Source organism: Lemur catta, chromosome 13, assembly GCF_020740605.2.
Source record: "Lemur catta isolate mLemCat1 chromosome 13, mLemCat1.pri, whole genome shotgun sequence".
In the NCBI taxonomy this organism is placed as follows: Eukaryota; Metazoa; Chordata; class Mammalia; order Primates; family Lemuridae; genus Lemur; species Lemur catta.
Genome location: NC_059140.1, coordinates 14,064,827 through 14,081,886, shown reverse-complemented (window position 1 = coordinate 14,081,886; position 17,060 = coordinate 14,064,827). Strand labels below are relative to the sequence as shown.

The window sequence follows — 17,060 nt, the reverse complement described above, 5'->3', positions numbered from 1 at the left end:
AGAAGGCAAACCCCTCCCTTGCTACGTCTTGACGACCACACCATATTGTGTTAAAGGAAAATTTTCAAAAAGATAGAACTATGACTGGTACAAAAATCTGTTTGGAATACATAAAATACTTTTATTTAGCCCCACATTTAAAGAAGAAACTGATAAGATGTTAAAACCAGCTTGGTATGGCAGCACATTAGTAATCCCAGCTACGCAGGAGAGTGAGGCTGAGGCAGGAGGATCACCTGAGGCCAGGAATTCGAGGCTGTAGTGTGCTATGCTAATTGCACCTGTGAATAGCTACTGCTCTCCAACCTGGGCAACATAGTGAGACCCCTCTATTAAAAAAAGAAAAGGATGTTAAAACCAGTTCAAACGAAAATTTGATTTGTATTCTCTGCTGACAAAATTTATCTGTGCTATCCAAGACAGGAATAATTTGTGTTGCATTAGACAGAAATTATTTGCATCAATACCAGTTTTCTACAGCTTAAGTCCTGTACCTACAGATCTGTAAAATAGCCAACTCGAAAGCAATCACAGGTCATACCTCTGTGGGAGTAGGTAGTTACCAGGGGGCCCAATGCACAATGTCCAGAATTTTCTTGAAAGGACACCCAAGGTAGGATGTCTCCTGTTTGTCCCTGTTTCTCTGGTTGTGTATGTGTTTGTCTTAGTGGATAATTATCAAAAGAGGAATGCAGAGGTAGAAACAATAGACAAGACCCAGACTTTGAGGTGGGTAGGATGTCAAAGACATGTGGTACATTTAGGAATATTAAAAGACAGATTATTTTGCATATTATTAATTTCCTTAGGGCCCTGGTCAATTGTTTGAATTAAGACCTTCATTACAGATATTAATGGCTCTCAGTGAATGACAATATACTTAAATTTCCAAGATACCTCAAATATCATGCATCTTTTATAATTTGGACCTATCCATCCAATATTTACAAATAGTGGATAATAAGTCATTGAGATTCAATATGATAATTTGGGGCACAAGTTATTTTTCTTCAAAATATAAGTGTTTTGGATTCTGATTCTCAATGTTGCAAATTACCCCTCACTATTATCCAGTCATCTTTGTTATATCATTCAAAAGCAACATATCTATATAGTGGCTCACTGAAGAGAAATAGAAATTCCATTCTTTATATTAAATTTATCAGCATGATCATATATTCTTAAAAACTATATGTCTAATGCATTTCTTGGCTCACAAAACATAGTCAATTGACATTAAAATTCACTGCCATAAATGTTTAATACCTCATTGTCCAAATGTTTATTTTGTCTTTATAAGTATTAGTTGGCTGTATTTTAAAATTGATACATTCCCAAATTAACAAACATAATGAAGCTCAGATGCCAACCCTAAGTCTTGGTTCAGCCCGGTCACACACTTTCAAAAGTAGATGTTCAATGAAAGTTTCATTACTGTTGAAACAGTGTTATCTAGTTTCAATATAGACTGCTCCTTTGCAGATCATTATAATTTTGTTCTTACCTTCTTAATGTTTTGCTAACCAGTTATAATGGGAATGGCATTCTGAATAGGAGATTCACATGGTAGTGAGTAACTCAGTGCAATAACTAAAATAAGCATAAACTTGTTTAAATAATAAAAATATTGGCATTAACTACCAAACTCTACAAAAATTTTTAGACATTTTCAAGAGGAATAGTCTTCTCTCCTTAATGGGAGAAGGAACACTGACATAACAAATATCTCCAACAAATAAATCTACCTGTTTTAGGAGCTTTCTGTCCCTACAGAAAGATAGGAGGTCAGACTGACCCTGGTGAATATTTGATTAGGAAGCAAATTGCTTCAGGGATGGGATAATTTTACTCAAACCACAAAGCTTAAAGAGGTCTCTTATTTGGGCTTAAACAGCAAGTGAACATCTGTTCTTTTCAGTTTAACTAAACAAGCTGTTCTTGTACCTGATCAATAACACACTATGGCTCAGCCAGTAAATTATGAAATGCATGGAGAATAAAGGAATAAAGAACATCAATTTGAACATACGGAACTGACTATGCTCAGGGTCCTCCAGAGTGTGTTCAACCAAATCAGAAAGCATCACAATGGGATCCTTGCCTGCAACCAGTAACTCAGCTCCTGCACAGGGTCAGTCCTCTAACAGGGCACAGTTTTAAATGCTCCCTTGGGTAGATGGCTCTGGAGTATGAAGTATGGACTGATGGGGTTTCTGTGTGGAAACATATCCCAGGGTTGTATTAGAAGCAAGCACAAACCTGGCTAAAGTAAATGTTACACGTTGCAAATGCTGCTCAGGAAATGGAACTTAGTGTGTTTCATCCCGAGGCATTTCTAATTTAGTGTTTAATTTTCATCCATTTATTGAATAAATAGAATGTTGTTATATTGCACAATTAAAATGAAATGGTGGGACCACCTTTGAGCAAGTGAACTTGAGAGGATTGTCATATAAATTCTTAGCTGATGCTCTGAATTTTTTTTGATGCTCTGAATTTTTTTTTTTTTTTTTTTTTTGAGACAGCGTCTGCTCTGTCCCTTATAGAGTGTAGTGGTGTCATCATAGCTCAATGCAACCTCCAACTTCTGGGCTCAAGCAATCCTCCTGCCTCAGCCCCCCAAGTAGCTGGGACTAGGGCACACACCACACACCCAGCTAATTTTTATAATTTTAGTAGAGACAGGGTCTCGCTCTTGCTCAGGCTGATGTTGAACTCCTGGCCTCAAGCAATTCTCCCACCTTGGGCTTCCAAAGCGCTGGGATTCCAGGTGTGAGCCACCACACCTGGCCTGAATTCATTTTTTATCTGCATACTGGTATCGCCTAATCCTAAGAGCTGAAGTATAATTTAGCATTCATTTTTATTATTCAGCTCCTGTACTGTCTGGGACGAGAGGCCCCCAGCTTAATTACATGAAGTAAATGCATGAATATCATAGGATTAAGGTCGGTCATACGTCCCAAATGGCTTGCTCTGCCACAGGGTTCGGAACAAGAAGGTTCAGAGGAAGTAGCACTGGTGAAGTAAGCACACGCGGGCCGTGGTCCTTCACATTCACCACCTTCACCAGCCCCTCTTGCACACACCTTGCCGCAGGTCAGCGCGTTGGCAGCTCCAGCACCTTCACGTGGAACTCACAGGAGGAGCTGCAACACCATCCCGGTGATTGTCAGAGGGTGGTAGCGGGCTCACTCAAGGCCTCTCAGCCAGTCCAGTGATTATTAGGGAATTCAGGAATTTCCCCCACTCCTCTAAGTTAGCTCCTTTCACTTCCTAGGGGTTTCTGCCAACAGTGCTGTAAAAGTCGCATTCGCACTTCAGATGCTGTGTTTTAGATTCTTAACAGGTAAATGTCTAACACATCTGGCTATGATGACATTAATATAATAGTAACAAAAACAACCACCCTACTGCCAGAATGAGAGAGAGAGAAAGAGAAAGAAAGAGAAAGAGAAAGAGAAAGAGGGAATGACTCTGATTTAGAAGACTTGGAATTTAAGAAAATAGCAATCTTGGAATTTAAGGGATTAGCACAGAGTGCTGCCCTTTTCATTTTCTGTCCCATTAATATTCCACATTTATACATTAATCTGTATGTTAGTTACTTTTATTCCTTAAAGCACAAAAACAAAAGGGACAAGGGTCTGTTTTTTTATCCCATCTCTCATATTGATTTAGTGGAAACTTCATTTCACTCAGGGTCCTACAGCCTGGATTAAGATGCTAGCTTTGTACAAACTGACTCCTTCTCTTATCAGGCAACTGCTTTAAATGTCATTCTGTGGTTATTATGAGAAGTCAATGATGATGGGGCATAATCTATCATCATAGCTGGAATTTAGGGCATTTCATAAATCTTCCTTTGGTTTTCTGTTTCTCTGTCCCTCCCTCCCTTCCTTTCTTCCTTGCTGCTCCATTTTCAACTCCAGAGATTTGCATGTGGAAGTCAGGGAAGTCCCCAACCATGCCAGCCTCCCAGACCACCAAGAGAACCCACCTAGGGCTGGGGGAGATGCCATCAGCGGCCTCCACTTCCAACACTGGCCTCCCCACTCTTCTCTAGAACTCTACTTCTGGCTCTTGAGCCAAGAAGTTCATGAGAAAGACATTTACAGCAATGGGAAATGTCACAATATCTTTGTTTGAACGGTGCATCCATGCTTCTAAAGGATGACAGCAGCCTATTTTTCCTAATGTGGAAGGAGAAGGGAAGTCAGTCTTGACCAGCAGCATAAGCAGTCAGCCTGGGATTGTCACAGTAATAGTGCATAGATGTCCTCTTCCCTTCTCAGAGTCACATGTAGATCCTGATGGGAACCGAGAAGCTAATATGGGTCCCTGTAATTCTAGCCTCAGCACTCCAGGAGGCTCAAAAGCTCATTACAACATACAGCTAATTCCCACTTCCTGTCCTTCCTGTAGGCAAGGGCAGGGGTCGTGGGCACTGAGGGAGTGGACAGGTGAGCCCCGTGGACAGGTCTGAGTGTTGATGGATAAGCTCCAGGCAGAGGGAGCAGCTAGTGCAGAGGACTGTGGGAAGATCGGATGTGGCTGGGTCAGTCTTGATGCAGAGGACGGTGGGGAAGCGGCAGAAGGCCAGGTGGAAGATTTGGGCAGGTGCACCGATGAGAGGCTCCATGCAGGTGCTGAGCGGTGGGGCCTCACCCTGCCGTGTGGACACAGAAGGTTGCAGGGAGGTGGAAGAGACACAGGGCAGGACAGACAGCTTGTTGTGGAGCTCGCACTAAGCCGCAATGGGGATGGAATATTTTTTAATTGTAAGGGGCCTAAGAAGAAGAGAAAGAATGTGCATACACAGAGAACACAATAGATTTCTATGTGAACTAGATGATTTTTGATGACTTTGTCTCTGCTTTCACATCATTTTCCTTAAATGAAAAAAAAAAAAGTCCTCCTCTTTTGTGGAAAAGCACTTCTGCAGTCCCCCTCCCCGTCTCATTTCTGTTTCTTCTCCTACCCACTCTCCACATTGAGATGGGTTTTATCTCTCTCTCAAGCCCACTTGCCTGCGTTTCCTTCCTCCTTCCCCTGTTTTCCTGATGTACGTCAGCCCCGTTGCTAGGCAGCTATTACGCTCAACCCACCATGCAGCCTTCTGAATGCTGGAAATTAGCCCCAAATAGCTAGAAAATCACCCTTCCGCACCTGCTCTGTGTTTACTGTGAGAGCAGGAATATGAGGAGCAAAATGAACAATCAGGCAAGTTCACAGAACGAGGGAAATGCAACCCAGTTTCATCATAGCCAGACATGTGCAGGTCCATGGCAGGGACAGACGCCATACGGTGTCCCTAGGGAAAATACCAAGGGAGTGGCTATAGGAGAAAGTGCATCCTCATCCTGTCAGAGCTAAAAATGAATAAATAAGATAATCTGGAAAAAATGGAAATATACAAAAATAAGTGTGGATGGAATGTAAGAGTTGTATATTTCTACAAATGTTTTTGCCTGTAAGCTGAGTCAATTTTTCCTTCCCTCTGAAAAACAAAACACCCCCAAAACTTTCACTGATTTTATTTCATCCTCAAGCTACTGGTCTTTCCTTTGGTTTATGTCATGAACCACCATCTTCCGCCAAGGTCTTGAGGCCGCAGTCATCTGGTCTCCCCACGTCTCTGACATTGCCATGGGCTCCCTGGTTTCAAAATGCTACACCCGGCTCAGGGTGGATCGGCTTCACCCTGGGCAGTGGCCAGCAATGCTGCCTCCGGCCTCCCTCTCCTGCTCCTTCTTTCCTCTCCCTTCACGGCTCTTTCTCCATCAGTCCCTCAATATGTAGCTCCCATGACATTCTGTTTTTCTCCTTCTGTTTTTCTCTTTTCATAGATTATGATTTGTTCATTCATCTGTTTCTGGGACATGAGGAGGTTAATGGTTCTCCCCAAATATTACTTTATTGTTCACAATGAATGATTAAAGTATGACTACAGAAACATACATTTTATAAGGTCTTGACAAAAGAAAACCTCATCTTTTCTGAAACATAATTTTGGCCCAAAAAGTCATGCTTTATATTTGACCATATGCAGTAAAATTAGAATATCATTTTACACATCTTAGTGATCTAGGTATTTCTTGGCAGAATATCTTGCTTATCATAAGTGCTCAATAAATATTTGCTGAATAGAATTAAATTTCTAAAGGGTTTTAGAACACTGAACCAACAGAACATTTACTTTCACAACAAAATTTTCTTTGAGAAAGAAGGGGTATTTACAAACAGAAGCAATTTCAGAGAAACTGCATCTGAAGTTAAAAAAGAATTAGCTTGATATACATCCCTTGTGTTTTTCTAAGAAAATGATTCTACCACTTCCTCATAGTCTTTTTAAAGTAATTAACTAAAAGTCACGGTATTTAACCTGAATTCTAATGTCACTGCATAAACACATTTTTATCTCTAGGTCCATGAGAGATAGGATGTCAAACTAGAAGGAGCAATCGCTTTTGCAGAGAGAAACATTTATGTCATCTCCTTCCGTAGGTTCCATTTCACACCTCTCAGTTGTTAGCTTTCCTCTGCTTTTCAATTCCAGGCTGTCCCTTTTAAACACGTGGACTCCAAAATGAAGAAGATCTATGATGTGGCTCTTTCACTTATAATTCTGTAAGATATTAAAATTTCTATTATTTTAATGTCATCCTATTAATAATACGTGAGTGAACTGAGAGTTTTCATACTTGAATCCTTGTAGAGAAAGTACTTCATGCATAGTGCCCACTTAGAAAATTTTTCAGTAACCATAATAGCACTTACCATGAAACTCCACACTTACTATATATTGGCAATTTAGGATGTAGACTGGCAAGAAGAAGGGGGAGCTGAAAGTGGTCTGAGGCACATTCACCGGAAAAGTGAGGCGAATGGAGCATCTAACAAGACACAGCTTGGGGTCAGGACCTCATCAGGGCTCTGAGTGTTCAGCACCACAGTAGAAGTTGAGTCCCTTTCCTAAATGGTCAGTGCTGCCCTAAGCAGTCAGGTTCAAGTTTATGGCAATAAAGAAGCCAACTGCAGCTGAGCAACAGGTGACTGGGAAGGCAATAAATCTGGCATGTGGGCAGTGGCTGATATTTGGTCAATACCTCCTTCTACCTGAATTTCTCCTTTCTGGTTCTTCCCAGATGCAGTATGTCCCTCCTGTTTATGCAGCATTCATCTAGGGGAATAACCGCAATTCCCGGTATACTCTACCCCAGTCAATGTCGACTTCAACTCTAGTTTCTTAGGTCAAAAACCTTGAAGTCATCCTCCCTTCCTTTCACAGCCACATTGATCCATCCATCAGAAAATCCTACAGGGTCTACCCAAATAGGTACAGAGTCCAACAAATTTTTCCCACTCTACTGCCGCAGTCTGGCCCAATGCTTCTCACCTGGACTGGGAACACCTTGCCCCATGACAGACCCCTCAGCCTGGCAGCCTCAGTGGTGCTTTTAAAGTCAAGTGATAGGGCTCCCCTGCTCAAACCTCATTACTCAGGGATCAGAGTCAAAGCCAACGTCTTTGCAGTCACCTGCAGCATCCGAATCCTCACCCCACTGTGTTTACCCTTCTGAACACGTCTACATCTTCCTCCTCACTTCCTCCTCTCCAGCCACAACTGCTTCCTTGACGTTCCCAGAACAGGTGTGCACTACCCCCACTCAGGTCTCGGGACCTGCTGGCCCCCCAGCTTGGATTCCTGTTTCCCAGAGAGGCCACAGCTTCCTTCTACTCTGGCAGGTGTCTGCTCAAAGTAAGAGCTTTCCTGCTTTATCTTTCTCCATCTCGCTCCATATTGGACACACTTCCTTGTTTACTTTTTGCTCTTTCTCTCTCCAGCATAAAGGGCTTTGGCTGCTTTGTTCCCTGCTATGTGTCCAGCTCCCGGGAGAGTCCCCAGCATACATTTTGTGCTCAGTCACTATTGGTGAATTGCTTGAGCCTGAATTCACGAGCCATGAGACCCAGATCCCAGACATGGAACTAGACCTCCGCTGTCCCTCCTTCCCAAACCAGGAGGAGGCAAGAAGACCTGGAAAAGTTCATGTTTACTTTTCAGAGTCAGTTGGTTTATCTCAGACACAGAGCAGGTGGAAGCCCAAACACAGGGGTCTTCAGTGGGTTAAGGTGACCTGTCTTGGACAAGTGATGCTGGGAGAGCATGGGGACACACAGCTGACACATGCACCTCCCAGTGCTCTGTGCTCAGGGCCTGTTTACTGCTCTGGACTTGTGATTCCCATATGGGCTCGGGTTGAAGTTGCTGGAAGAACATGTGTGAGCTCAGCAACAGAATGTGGTCATGTTCTTCCACACCAGCACACTACCTATAGGTGACACTCACATTTCAAAAGACAAGATATTTTTTTACATAACACTAAAATGGAGTATCTCACCCTAAGATGATGTTTTTCTCTTTTCAGTTGAAATGTCAGAATTATACCATTTTACATGTCAAAAGAACAATATAAAATGAGAAAAAAAAGCACCAAGTACAAGACTTTTTGTTCTGACTTGTTAATACTATAGTCAGATGCTTGAATTATATCAATTAAATTCTTAGTTATAATTAACAAAGTTCCAGAATGAGACAATTATCAGACAGAATAAAAAGATAATTTGAGTGATTTCATTCCATTGTGTGGCTCTGGCTAAATGGTAGAAAGACGTTGATTTTCCTGAGGGCATGAATGAGTCTACATTCCATTATGAGTTCTGGTTTGCTGTTGAGCAGCCTCCAGCCACCCAAAGGCCAGCAAAGCAAGGATTCTTACCTCTCCATGTCCAATATGAGGAGGATTCCCGTTCAGTTTTACCTTTTCAGTTTAGAAGGACAATCTCTTCCTTTTCCACTCTGGAATCTTCTGGGGCCAAGGGGCTGTGAGTTGTCACCTAGACGGTGGCAATAGTGATGGAGAGAATAGCTCTGGAGTTAGATGATCTTGGTTCACATTCCAGCTCAGCCACGGCTACCATCTGTATCGGTCTCCTGGAGCTGCTGTAACAAAGTAGTGCAAACTGGAAAGAGGTAGCTTAGATGAACAGAAATTCACGCTCACAGTTCTGGAGGCTAGAAGTCCCAAAGGGAGGTGTCAGCAGGTCCAAGCGCCTTCTGAGATCTGGGTAGAATCCTTCCTTTCCTCTTCCAGCTCCGGCTGGGGACCACCAGAGCGTGATGCTCCTCTACCTGCAACTGCATCACTGCAACCTCTGCTGCCATCACCTGCTGCTCCACTGTGTTTCACGTTTAGCTCTTCTTTTAAGGACATGAGTCACGTCGGATTAGGGCCCATCCTAACAATGAACTTATCATAAATTAATCACATCTACAAAGAGCTTATTTCCAAATAAGGTCACATTCATTTATCTTTTGAAGGACACAATTCAACCCTTGAGACCATCTCTGTGAAGTTGAGCAAGTGACTTGCTGTGAGCACCAGCTTTCTCACTGTCTAAGCGGATTGTCACGCAGGCCCCTACAACAGTGAGGAGTCTGTGAAGTAACATGAAAACCGCCCTTTGCTCATTCAAGGCTCAGGAAACGTTACTTCCCACCTCTCACTTCCCAGCCACATTTCTGGGCTTCCCATCATCTATTTGCTCCATACAGAGGCCATGCAGTAGACACCATAAAACGCACCAAGACAGCACCTTACCCTGGGGAAGTTCGTGCACACTGAGGACGGGTGGGAGCTTGTACTACTGCATAGAATTTGTGTCTCTTCCCGAGAAACACACACAGGCACTACTGAGGGAGGGCAGAGAATTGCTTGCTAGGAGACTTGCCAAGGGTATCACAGTGAATTTATAACAAAGTTGGAACCTGAACCTCAGATTTTAGATTCCTGATCCAGCTTCTTTCCTGTTTGAACACATTGTACGATGATATTGCTTGTCACCTTTTAACCGTGTGAATGTTATTAAACGTAATCCATGTTTGCTTGTAAGATACACTGATGTCACGTGATAGAGTCCTGAGGGGATGCCCTCAGCCCCCTGGGTGGTCCTGCACACTGCCCTGTGCACAGTCCCTGACGCTGCACACAGACTCCACGCTACCCATTTCCTGTGCTCTGCTAGACGCTGATGAATTTCCCGTTATCTTCTGCAACAACCACAATATGCCCGGGGGGCAAAAACATAGGTACCAACTTCAGTTCCTGGCATGTAAGAAATCACATTCTTGTCAACTCTAAAAAAAAGAAATACTGGAAACTATAGTCATCCACAAATCATTTAAATCTCTTTGGTGTGCTCAAAATGATAAACAAGATTTTCACATCCTTTTCGGTGCTACAGTTTCTACAATTTCAGTGCTCAGTCTCTGCTACGCACTCTTTTTGCTATTTTAATGCCCTCCTGTACCCTGAGTTTGCTACGCGAGCCAGAGTCTGTCTATGAGAAGGAAGGGTAGTTGCTGACGTTGATGAATTCATTTTGGCTGGCTCATGGCTAGCAAGATTATGAAGATTCTCAATTCAGGAAAAAATAATATACTGAGTTTTTAGTGAGAATGCTAAGGATCTAAGAAAGGAAATAAGAAATGTCTTCTGAAAAGTTAAATAGATATTCTCTTGGTCAGTTCAAGGTGCCATAACAAATCACCATAGATGAGGTGGCTTATAAACAACAGAAATTTCTCACAGTGCTGCAGGGTGGGAAGTCCAAGATCGAGGTGTCAGAAAATTCAGTGTCTGGCAGGAGGCTGCTTCCTGGTTCATGCAGGGTGCTTTCTTGCAGTGTGTTCATATGGTCAAAGGGGAGAACTCTGACCTCTTCAGCACCTTGTGAGGGCACTAATCCCATGTGTGAGGGCTCCACACTCAGGACTTAGCCACCTCTCAAAGGCCTTACCTCCTAACACCATGGCAGCCGGGCTTAGGATGTTGGGAGACACATGCATTCAGTCCGTAGCAGGTGCATTTTCTCAGTCGATCCTGTACACCAGCCCCACGCTCACTGTTGCACTGCCCCATTTTTGGGTCCTCATTTATCCACAGTACTTGCAGAAATAAAGGGGTGTGTGTGAGAGAAAGAGAGACTCTGGTGTGGCTTCCCACAGGACATGTCCACTTCTCTCACTGCTCTCAGGGAGGGAAGGTGGTAAACGAAGATGGGTGGACAACACACTCCCTTCCTTAATTGCACTAAGGAAACGGGAAAAACACTCATTTTAGAAGATGCCAAATTTGCAGTGAACTTTAGATGAAACACTAAGGTATTACACTGAAAATAACAGAAAACTTGTGTGATTTAGGTTTTGGCATTGAGTTTCCATCAGCTTACAGAGCAACACAACATGAGAACCATAAACACAGAATGCACCAGGATGCACTTGCGTAGATCTTTGTTCATTTCCTTCTGTTTTCCTCCTCCTCCACCTCCCCCAGTGCAGCCTTGCCTGTATGTCAGGCTAAATACTGTAAGTGCAAAGGAAATTTTACATAGATTTTTTTAAATGGGTGATATAATTTTGAAAGTCATTTTTGAAAAATCAATAAGAAACTAGTAGATAGCCATGAATTTCAGGGAGGGAATGGAAGTCAGTTTACTCATAGGTACTTCCCAAAATAAAAATGTCCCTCTAGATTAGAACATTTAAAATATTCAATACCTAATATATGGAGAGGAAGCTACTCCATCTCTCAAATAAGACTTTTAAATTTTTTTAGATGTTTTGATATTCCTTTATTATGGACTCTAACTACATGTAGATTCATTCTCAAATGGTAATGATGAATGCTTGAATTTCTTAAACATATATTTTAAAAGAGCATATCAAATGTTTAAATGACAACTAATAGAGTAATTTTCATTCTCTTCAAGTTTTCTTTGGTTAAATGGTTTAAATGATTTCATGACAATGCTAAACATAAATTAAAAGATTGAAAAATACATGTGATTCATTGTAAAAATCATTTTCCTTATAGAAGATAAGGATTATTCACAGCTGCCTGGCAAATGCACAATGGAGAGCGTTTGGGGGGAGCTCTCTGGGATAAAGTAAGGTGGAAATGATTCTGAGAAACCATGTAATGAAGACAGCCCTGTTGAACGTGATCATTTGCTTGGCAAATCCAGTCATTGCTCTCAATCCCTCCTGCTTTCCACAGATACAAGCCATTGGCTGTTACATCCCTGTGCGAGAAGAAGGAACAGTCTGCAGAGGAGCGATGTCGGCTTGTTCTCCAGCAGTGTAAATTACAAGGCTGGCAGGTTGGTGACCTACAAGCTACAAAAATACCAGTTTAGGATTTTAAATAAGTGAGCTGAGTCACTGTCGGGAGTCACCAGAGCCTTCCTGGCATAAACAAAATTCCTTTGATGTGTTTGGCAAGGCACAACATTAAGTGTCTTCCCTGGAAACGTGTCAGTCGTTACGATTTACTGATTTTAGCATCTAGCAGCCAACACAAGAGGAAATCTAAGAGACTCCCTTCTGCAGCTGTGACAGAAGCTCATGAAGCTCTGGTTCCAGGTTCCAACTGCCCTGGTGTCGCACTCACACCTTGTCACTAATGCTTTTTGAATTATCTAAACCAGTAAAAGTCAGAGAAGGCAGAATGTGAAGAACTGGCATTGATTTCTTTGCTCAGAGCTGGTATCTCACAAGTGCTTATTAGACCTGGACGTCCAAGGCTTGTTCCAGTCTCACTTAGGCCCCCTTTTTTTTCTGTTTCACTTTGCCCTGATTCTTACCTACCACACAGTGAAAATGTCACTGTCCTTTGAACCTCATTTGGTGGCAAGAGCTTCATAATTGGAAACATTTCATTGCAGTCTGTGGTCTGTTTGAATGGCAGAGCCCAAGGTTCGATGGGAGGGTCAGATGGACTTGCAGAAGAAGGAAATAAGTGGAGACAAAATAACATGGGGAACGTCCACCAGAAATGGGAGAGGACAGCTCCAGACATTGTTTAATACCATAAACAACATCAGAATACCATCCTCGATTCATTTTAGAATGGAGAGATTTGACTGGAGCAGGTGATATTAGAGCAACAACGGAGTCCAGGACTCCAGGCATCACTGGAAGTGTCTAGCTATGAAACGACTGGAAGTGCTAGATGGCAAAGACCATGGTAGCTGATAGCTTTGGTCAAACAAAACAATTACTGTAAAGCAGACATAAATTTCATTTTAAAAAACAGATAGGGAGGATATCCACAAGTAAAAATATCTGATAATTGATGAGGCCAGATATGAGGACTCTGCTTCAGAAATGAGATGAGCAGATGGTTCAGAAATGCTGAATGTGTCCAAAATGGCCCAATCTAGGTAAAACAAGTAAAGAACTCTGGGTTGACATTAGCTAGCACACTCATCTGTCTGTGACAAAGAACAAAGAACCTAGAATTTTTGCTTTGATGAGTAATGATTTAATTGTCTGTGCCACCCAATCTTTTTCTTTGTTACCTTTTTTCCTTCCCTTTTTTTAAACTAATAATGGAAGTTGAACTTTAAATAACAGTCTGAAGGAGGAAGCTTACTCAGTCTGTAGTTGTCATGGATGCACATCAGTGCCAAAAGGTTGGATAAAAAAGGAAGGAGGAATTACTAACCAAGAATGATGTCAGCCAACCACTCTAGAGTCAGGGACATAGACGTGGGATTCACTTATAGCATTATTTCTCAAGTCTATAGGTCACTGAAGTCATTCCAACTGAATCATCGCTGGAATTTGTAAATAAGTCATTGTATAGTAGTAGTTCATGAATAACAGAACACTAAGATTTTCTTGTATTTTCTTCTTTTAAAGAATACTCACAGGTGAGAACATGTATTATATTCCTATATATATTTAATATTTTATGTATATATGTTGCATATTGAGAAAGAATCTTGAGTTGTGGAAAAAAGCAAGGGACTCTATTCTTTCACTAAAAAAGTGATTGGCAGAAACCACAATAGCCTATCAGTGGGTAAAATATGGGGACCAATGTGGGAGGAGGCTGAGAGACACATCAGTACCTGCTACCAGCCATTAATTCTTCTATATCTGAGCTTGTGTTAGGATACTTGAAATTGTAGCCAAGAATAGCGATAAATTGAAACGTACACTGGGACTTTGAAAAAGAGCATCAAAATTAAATTTAAAAATGGAAAAGTTTTCCCGTTTAATCACACTAGTCCACTTTCTCCTCACTTTTTAACTGCCCAGAAGGAAGCTGAAAATACAAAACCAAAAGAATGAGAGATAAATAAATGTATTCATTCACTGAGCATATCTGTGTTGTCTAGGCATGGAAGATTGCTATTCTTCAGCTTCAAGATGTAACATAGTATATACTTTACAAGACAAATAATTGACTTCATAGAAATAAAGTGTATTCATACTCCACTTTCATGCTAGTCAGACAGCAAAAGAAAAAAAAGGTTTTGTTAAAAAAAATCGCTTATTCCTGACCTGGAAAGTTAGACTCCTCAATTTCAAAAGCAAAGCATTTGTTTGAAATGTGTTGATGGTTACAGAAAGAGTTGCTATTAACTCTATGCTGGGTTGTTAATCAATGTGACGATTAAATCAGAAGCTGTTTGACTAAAGCAACAGCAAAGTTGTAATGGATGGGTTGTGTGTATATCTGTAGTATTACTTGCAAATTGCAGAGAGTTACAATGTGTGTTTTTATTGAGTAGAGTTCATCCTTTGGTCCTGAATGGTTGGCATGAAATGAATGATTATGTCTTTCCATATTTTTAAAAGCAGTGCTAGAGGATAGAAGAAATTGGAATCATATTTTGCTGTGTTAACCTGCATACAGTGTTAGCTGGAAATTCAATTATGATTAGCTAAAAATGATACTTTCATTGTCATTCTAATGGGTCTTGGAGATCTTGTAGATTTTGCCATTCCCCCTTGACTTTAATCAGACAAAGAAAGCTTTGAATCATCAGTGTGGGATTCTGACTCTGTGATTCTCATACTGTTGTACATTGTAGCAATTCAGTAAGCTGCAAATCAGGGTTTCCTCTATTTGGGATGAGGATAGGGACGTCAGAGCTGCAGTGCTGTTAGTTTTGTATACCAGTGGGTGCACACTGTTTAGTCTTTAGGCAGTCATGGGTTTGGAGTCAGTATATGAGGCACTGGAATTTTTAATATTTAATAAATAATAATTCCTCTCATCCCGAGAGTGTGTTACAACTACTAATACTTTTTTATTTATTTAATTTGAGGCTAATAACAACCTATGGAGGAAAGGAAAGTAGGCAGAGTGTGCAGCAATGACCTCATTTTAGATATGAGGAAATTGAACCTCAGAGAGAGCCCTAGTCTTAGAGATCAGTGTACTGATCAAAATATTAGGTGCAGTTAATATTTAGTCTTAGTGGCAAGGCAACTTTGCTGAGACCAGCGTCTACCTTTTCCTATGCCATGTTCTTTCCACTGCATTTAACTCGATCTATATCTTTCAGTACAACTATCTAAAGTCATTTTGTTCAGATTGCAGAACTTGAAAGGGATAGATTATGCATCACAGTGCAAGCTTTGATCAAAGGCACTTACATATTCCTTTATTAGTCTGAGCAGACTGCTCCTTGGAGGGAGTGTCTTTTTTGTGTATTTATAATTCACCCAAGAAATGAAGAAATGACAAGGGGATGACTTCCCATCACAAGTTGACTCTGGTCAGAATCTTTTTCACTCCAACTGTCAGCCAGTGACCCTTAAATAGTGCGGTGCATTCGTACTCTCATTCCCAACTACATCTTGGAGGAAGAGGAGAAGGAGAAGGAGAAAGGAAAGGAGGAGAAATTAGAGAAGAACTGGAATCGAGTGGAGATTGCCAGGGAGTGTTTAATGTCAATTCTAGTTCTGAGAGTCAAGACCTCACTAAGACTCAGGCCATGGAGAGGAAATCACAGGAGTGGGAGGTAATCCATGAGTGGTACTGGTCAGAGTGCAACTGCTTCAATTACTACTTGAGCAGGGGCGGTTTGAAAACAGTTTGATTGCACTCTTTTGGCACATGCACCAAGTTTGCGGTACGCAGGGCTTTGCTCACATGCCAATTCTCAGCAAGGCACTCCCTAAGGACCAGATTTAACATCCCATCTCTACCCCAGTACTACATTCCCTTCTCATCCTCTTCTCTGTTTTACTCTTCCCCATAGTACCTGGGACCTTCTCTTGAGCCTCAGATTGCGATCTTCAGCCTAATGCGATTGCCTCTCTTCTGCTAGCATGGAAGCCCCCAGAGAAGGGCTTTGTGTCTGTTGAGTTTACTGCTCTACCCTGTGCTCTACCTCTACCACAGGAGACAGAGAGAGATATAGGATAGCCACTCCGTGTCTATATGCTGGACCAAGAAATGAATCTTTGTAAATAAGAAACTAGCAAACAATACTATATGCCTTATGTGGATGCATAAACATACAAGAATTTTAAAAATCTAGTATAATTCACAACAAAAACATAACTAGCTATATCTAGGGAATTGTTTTGAAATAAGGTCTAAGTGGAATTTTAGCTTATGTCTATGTTTATAAGATGCATGCATTAATGCATTACTTCTAGAATTAAAAATGATTTTTAAAATTTGTAATCACTACATAAATACAGTTTAAGTATAAAATATTGTATAGGGTCAAATTAATTCTTTTTTTTTTTTTTTTTTTTGAGACAGAGTCTCACTCTGTTGCCCGGGCTAGAGTGAGTGCGGTGGCATCAGCCCAGCTCACAGCAACCTCAAACTCCTGGGCTCAAGTGATCCTCCTGCCTCAGCCTCCCGAGTAGCTGGGACTACAGGCATGCGCCACCATGCCCAGCTAATTTTTCTATATATATTTTTAGCTGTCCATATAATTTCTTTCTATCTTTAGTAGAGACGGGGTCTCGCTCTTGCTCAGGCTGGTCTCGAACTCCTCAGCTCAAACAATCTGCCTGCCTCGGCCTCTCAGAATGCTAGTTACGAGCCACTGCGCCCGGCCATAATTCTTTTAAGGATTTGTAAAACAACTTAAATCACACTGTGTTTTGCTCCAAAGCATTTTTGCTTCCCCATACATAATTTCTTTTGCTTCTTTTTACACCACTAGCCTGTACTTCC

The 17,060-nt window shown here is 41.5% G+C and overlaps 1 protein-coding gene across 1 annotated transcript in view; it reads left to right on the top strand.

Annotated features, from left to right (window-relative positions):
* MYO16 (myosin XVI) overlaps positions 1 to 17,060 on the top strand; it is a 476,542-nt gene that overhangs the window by 367,400 nt on the left and 92,082 nt on the right. Inside the window, exon 27 of the mRNA XM_045567153.1 lies at positions 12,123 to 12,225. Coding sequence (XP_045423109.1) covers positions 12,123 to 12,225 — 103 coding nt within the window. The remainder of the gene's footprint in view (positions 1 to 12,122; positions 12,226 to 17,060) is intronic.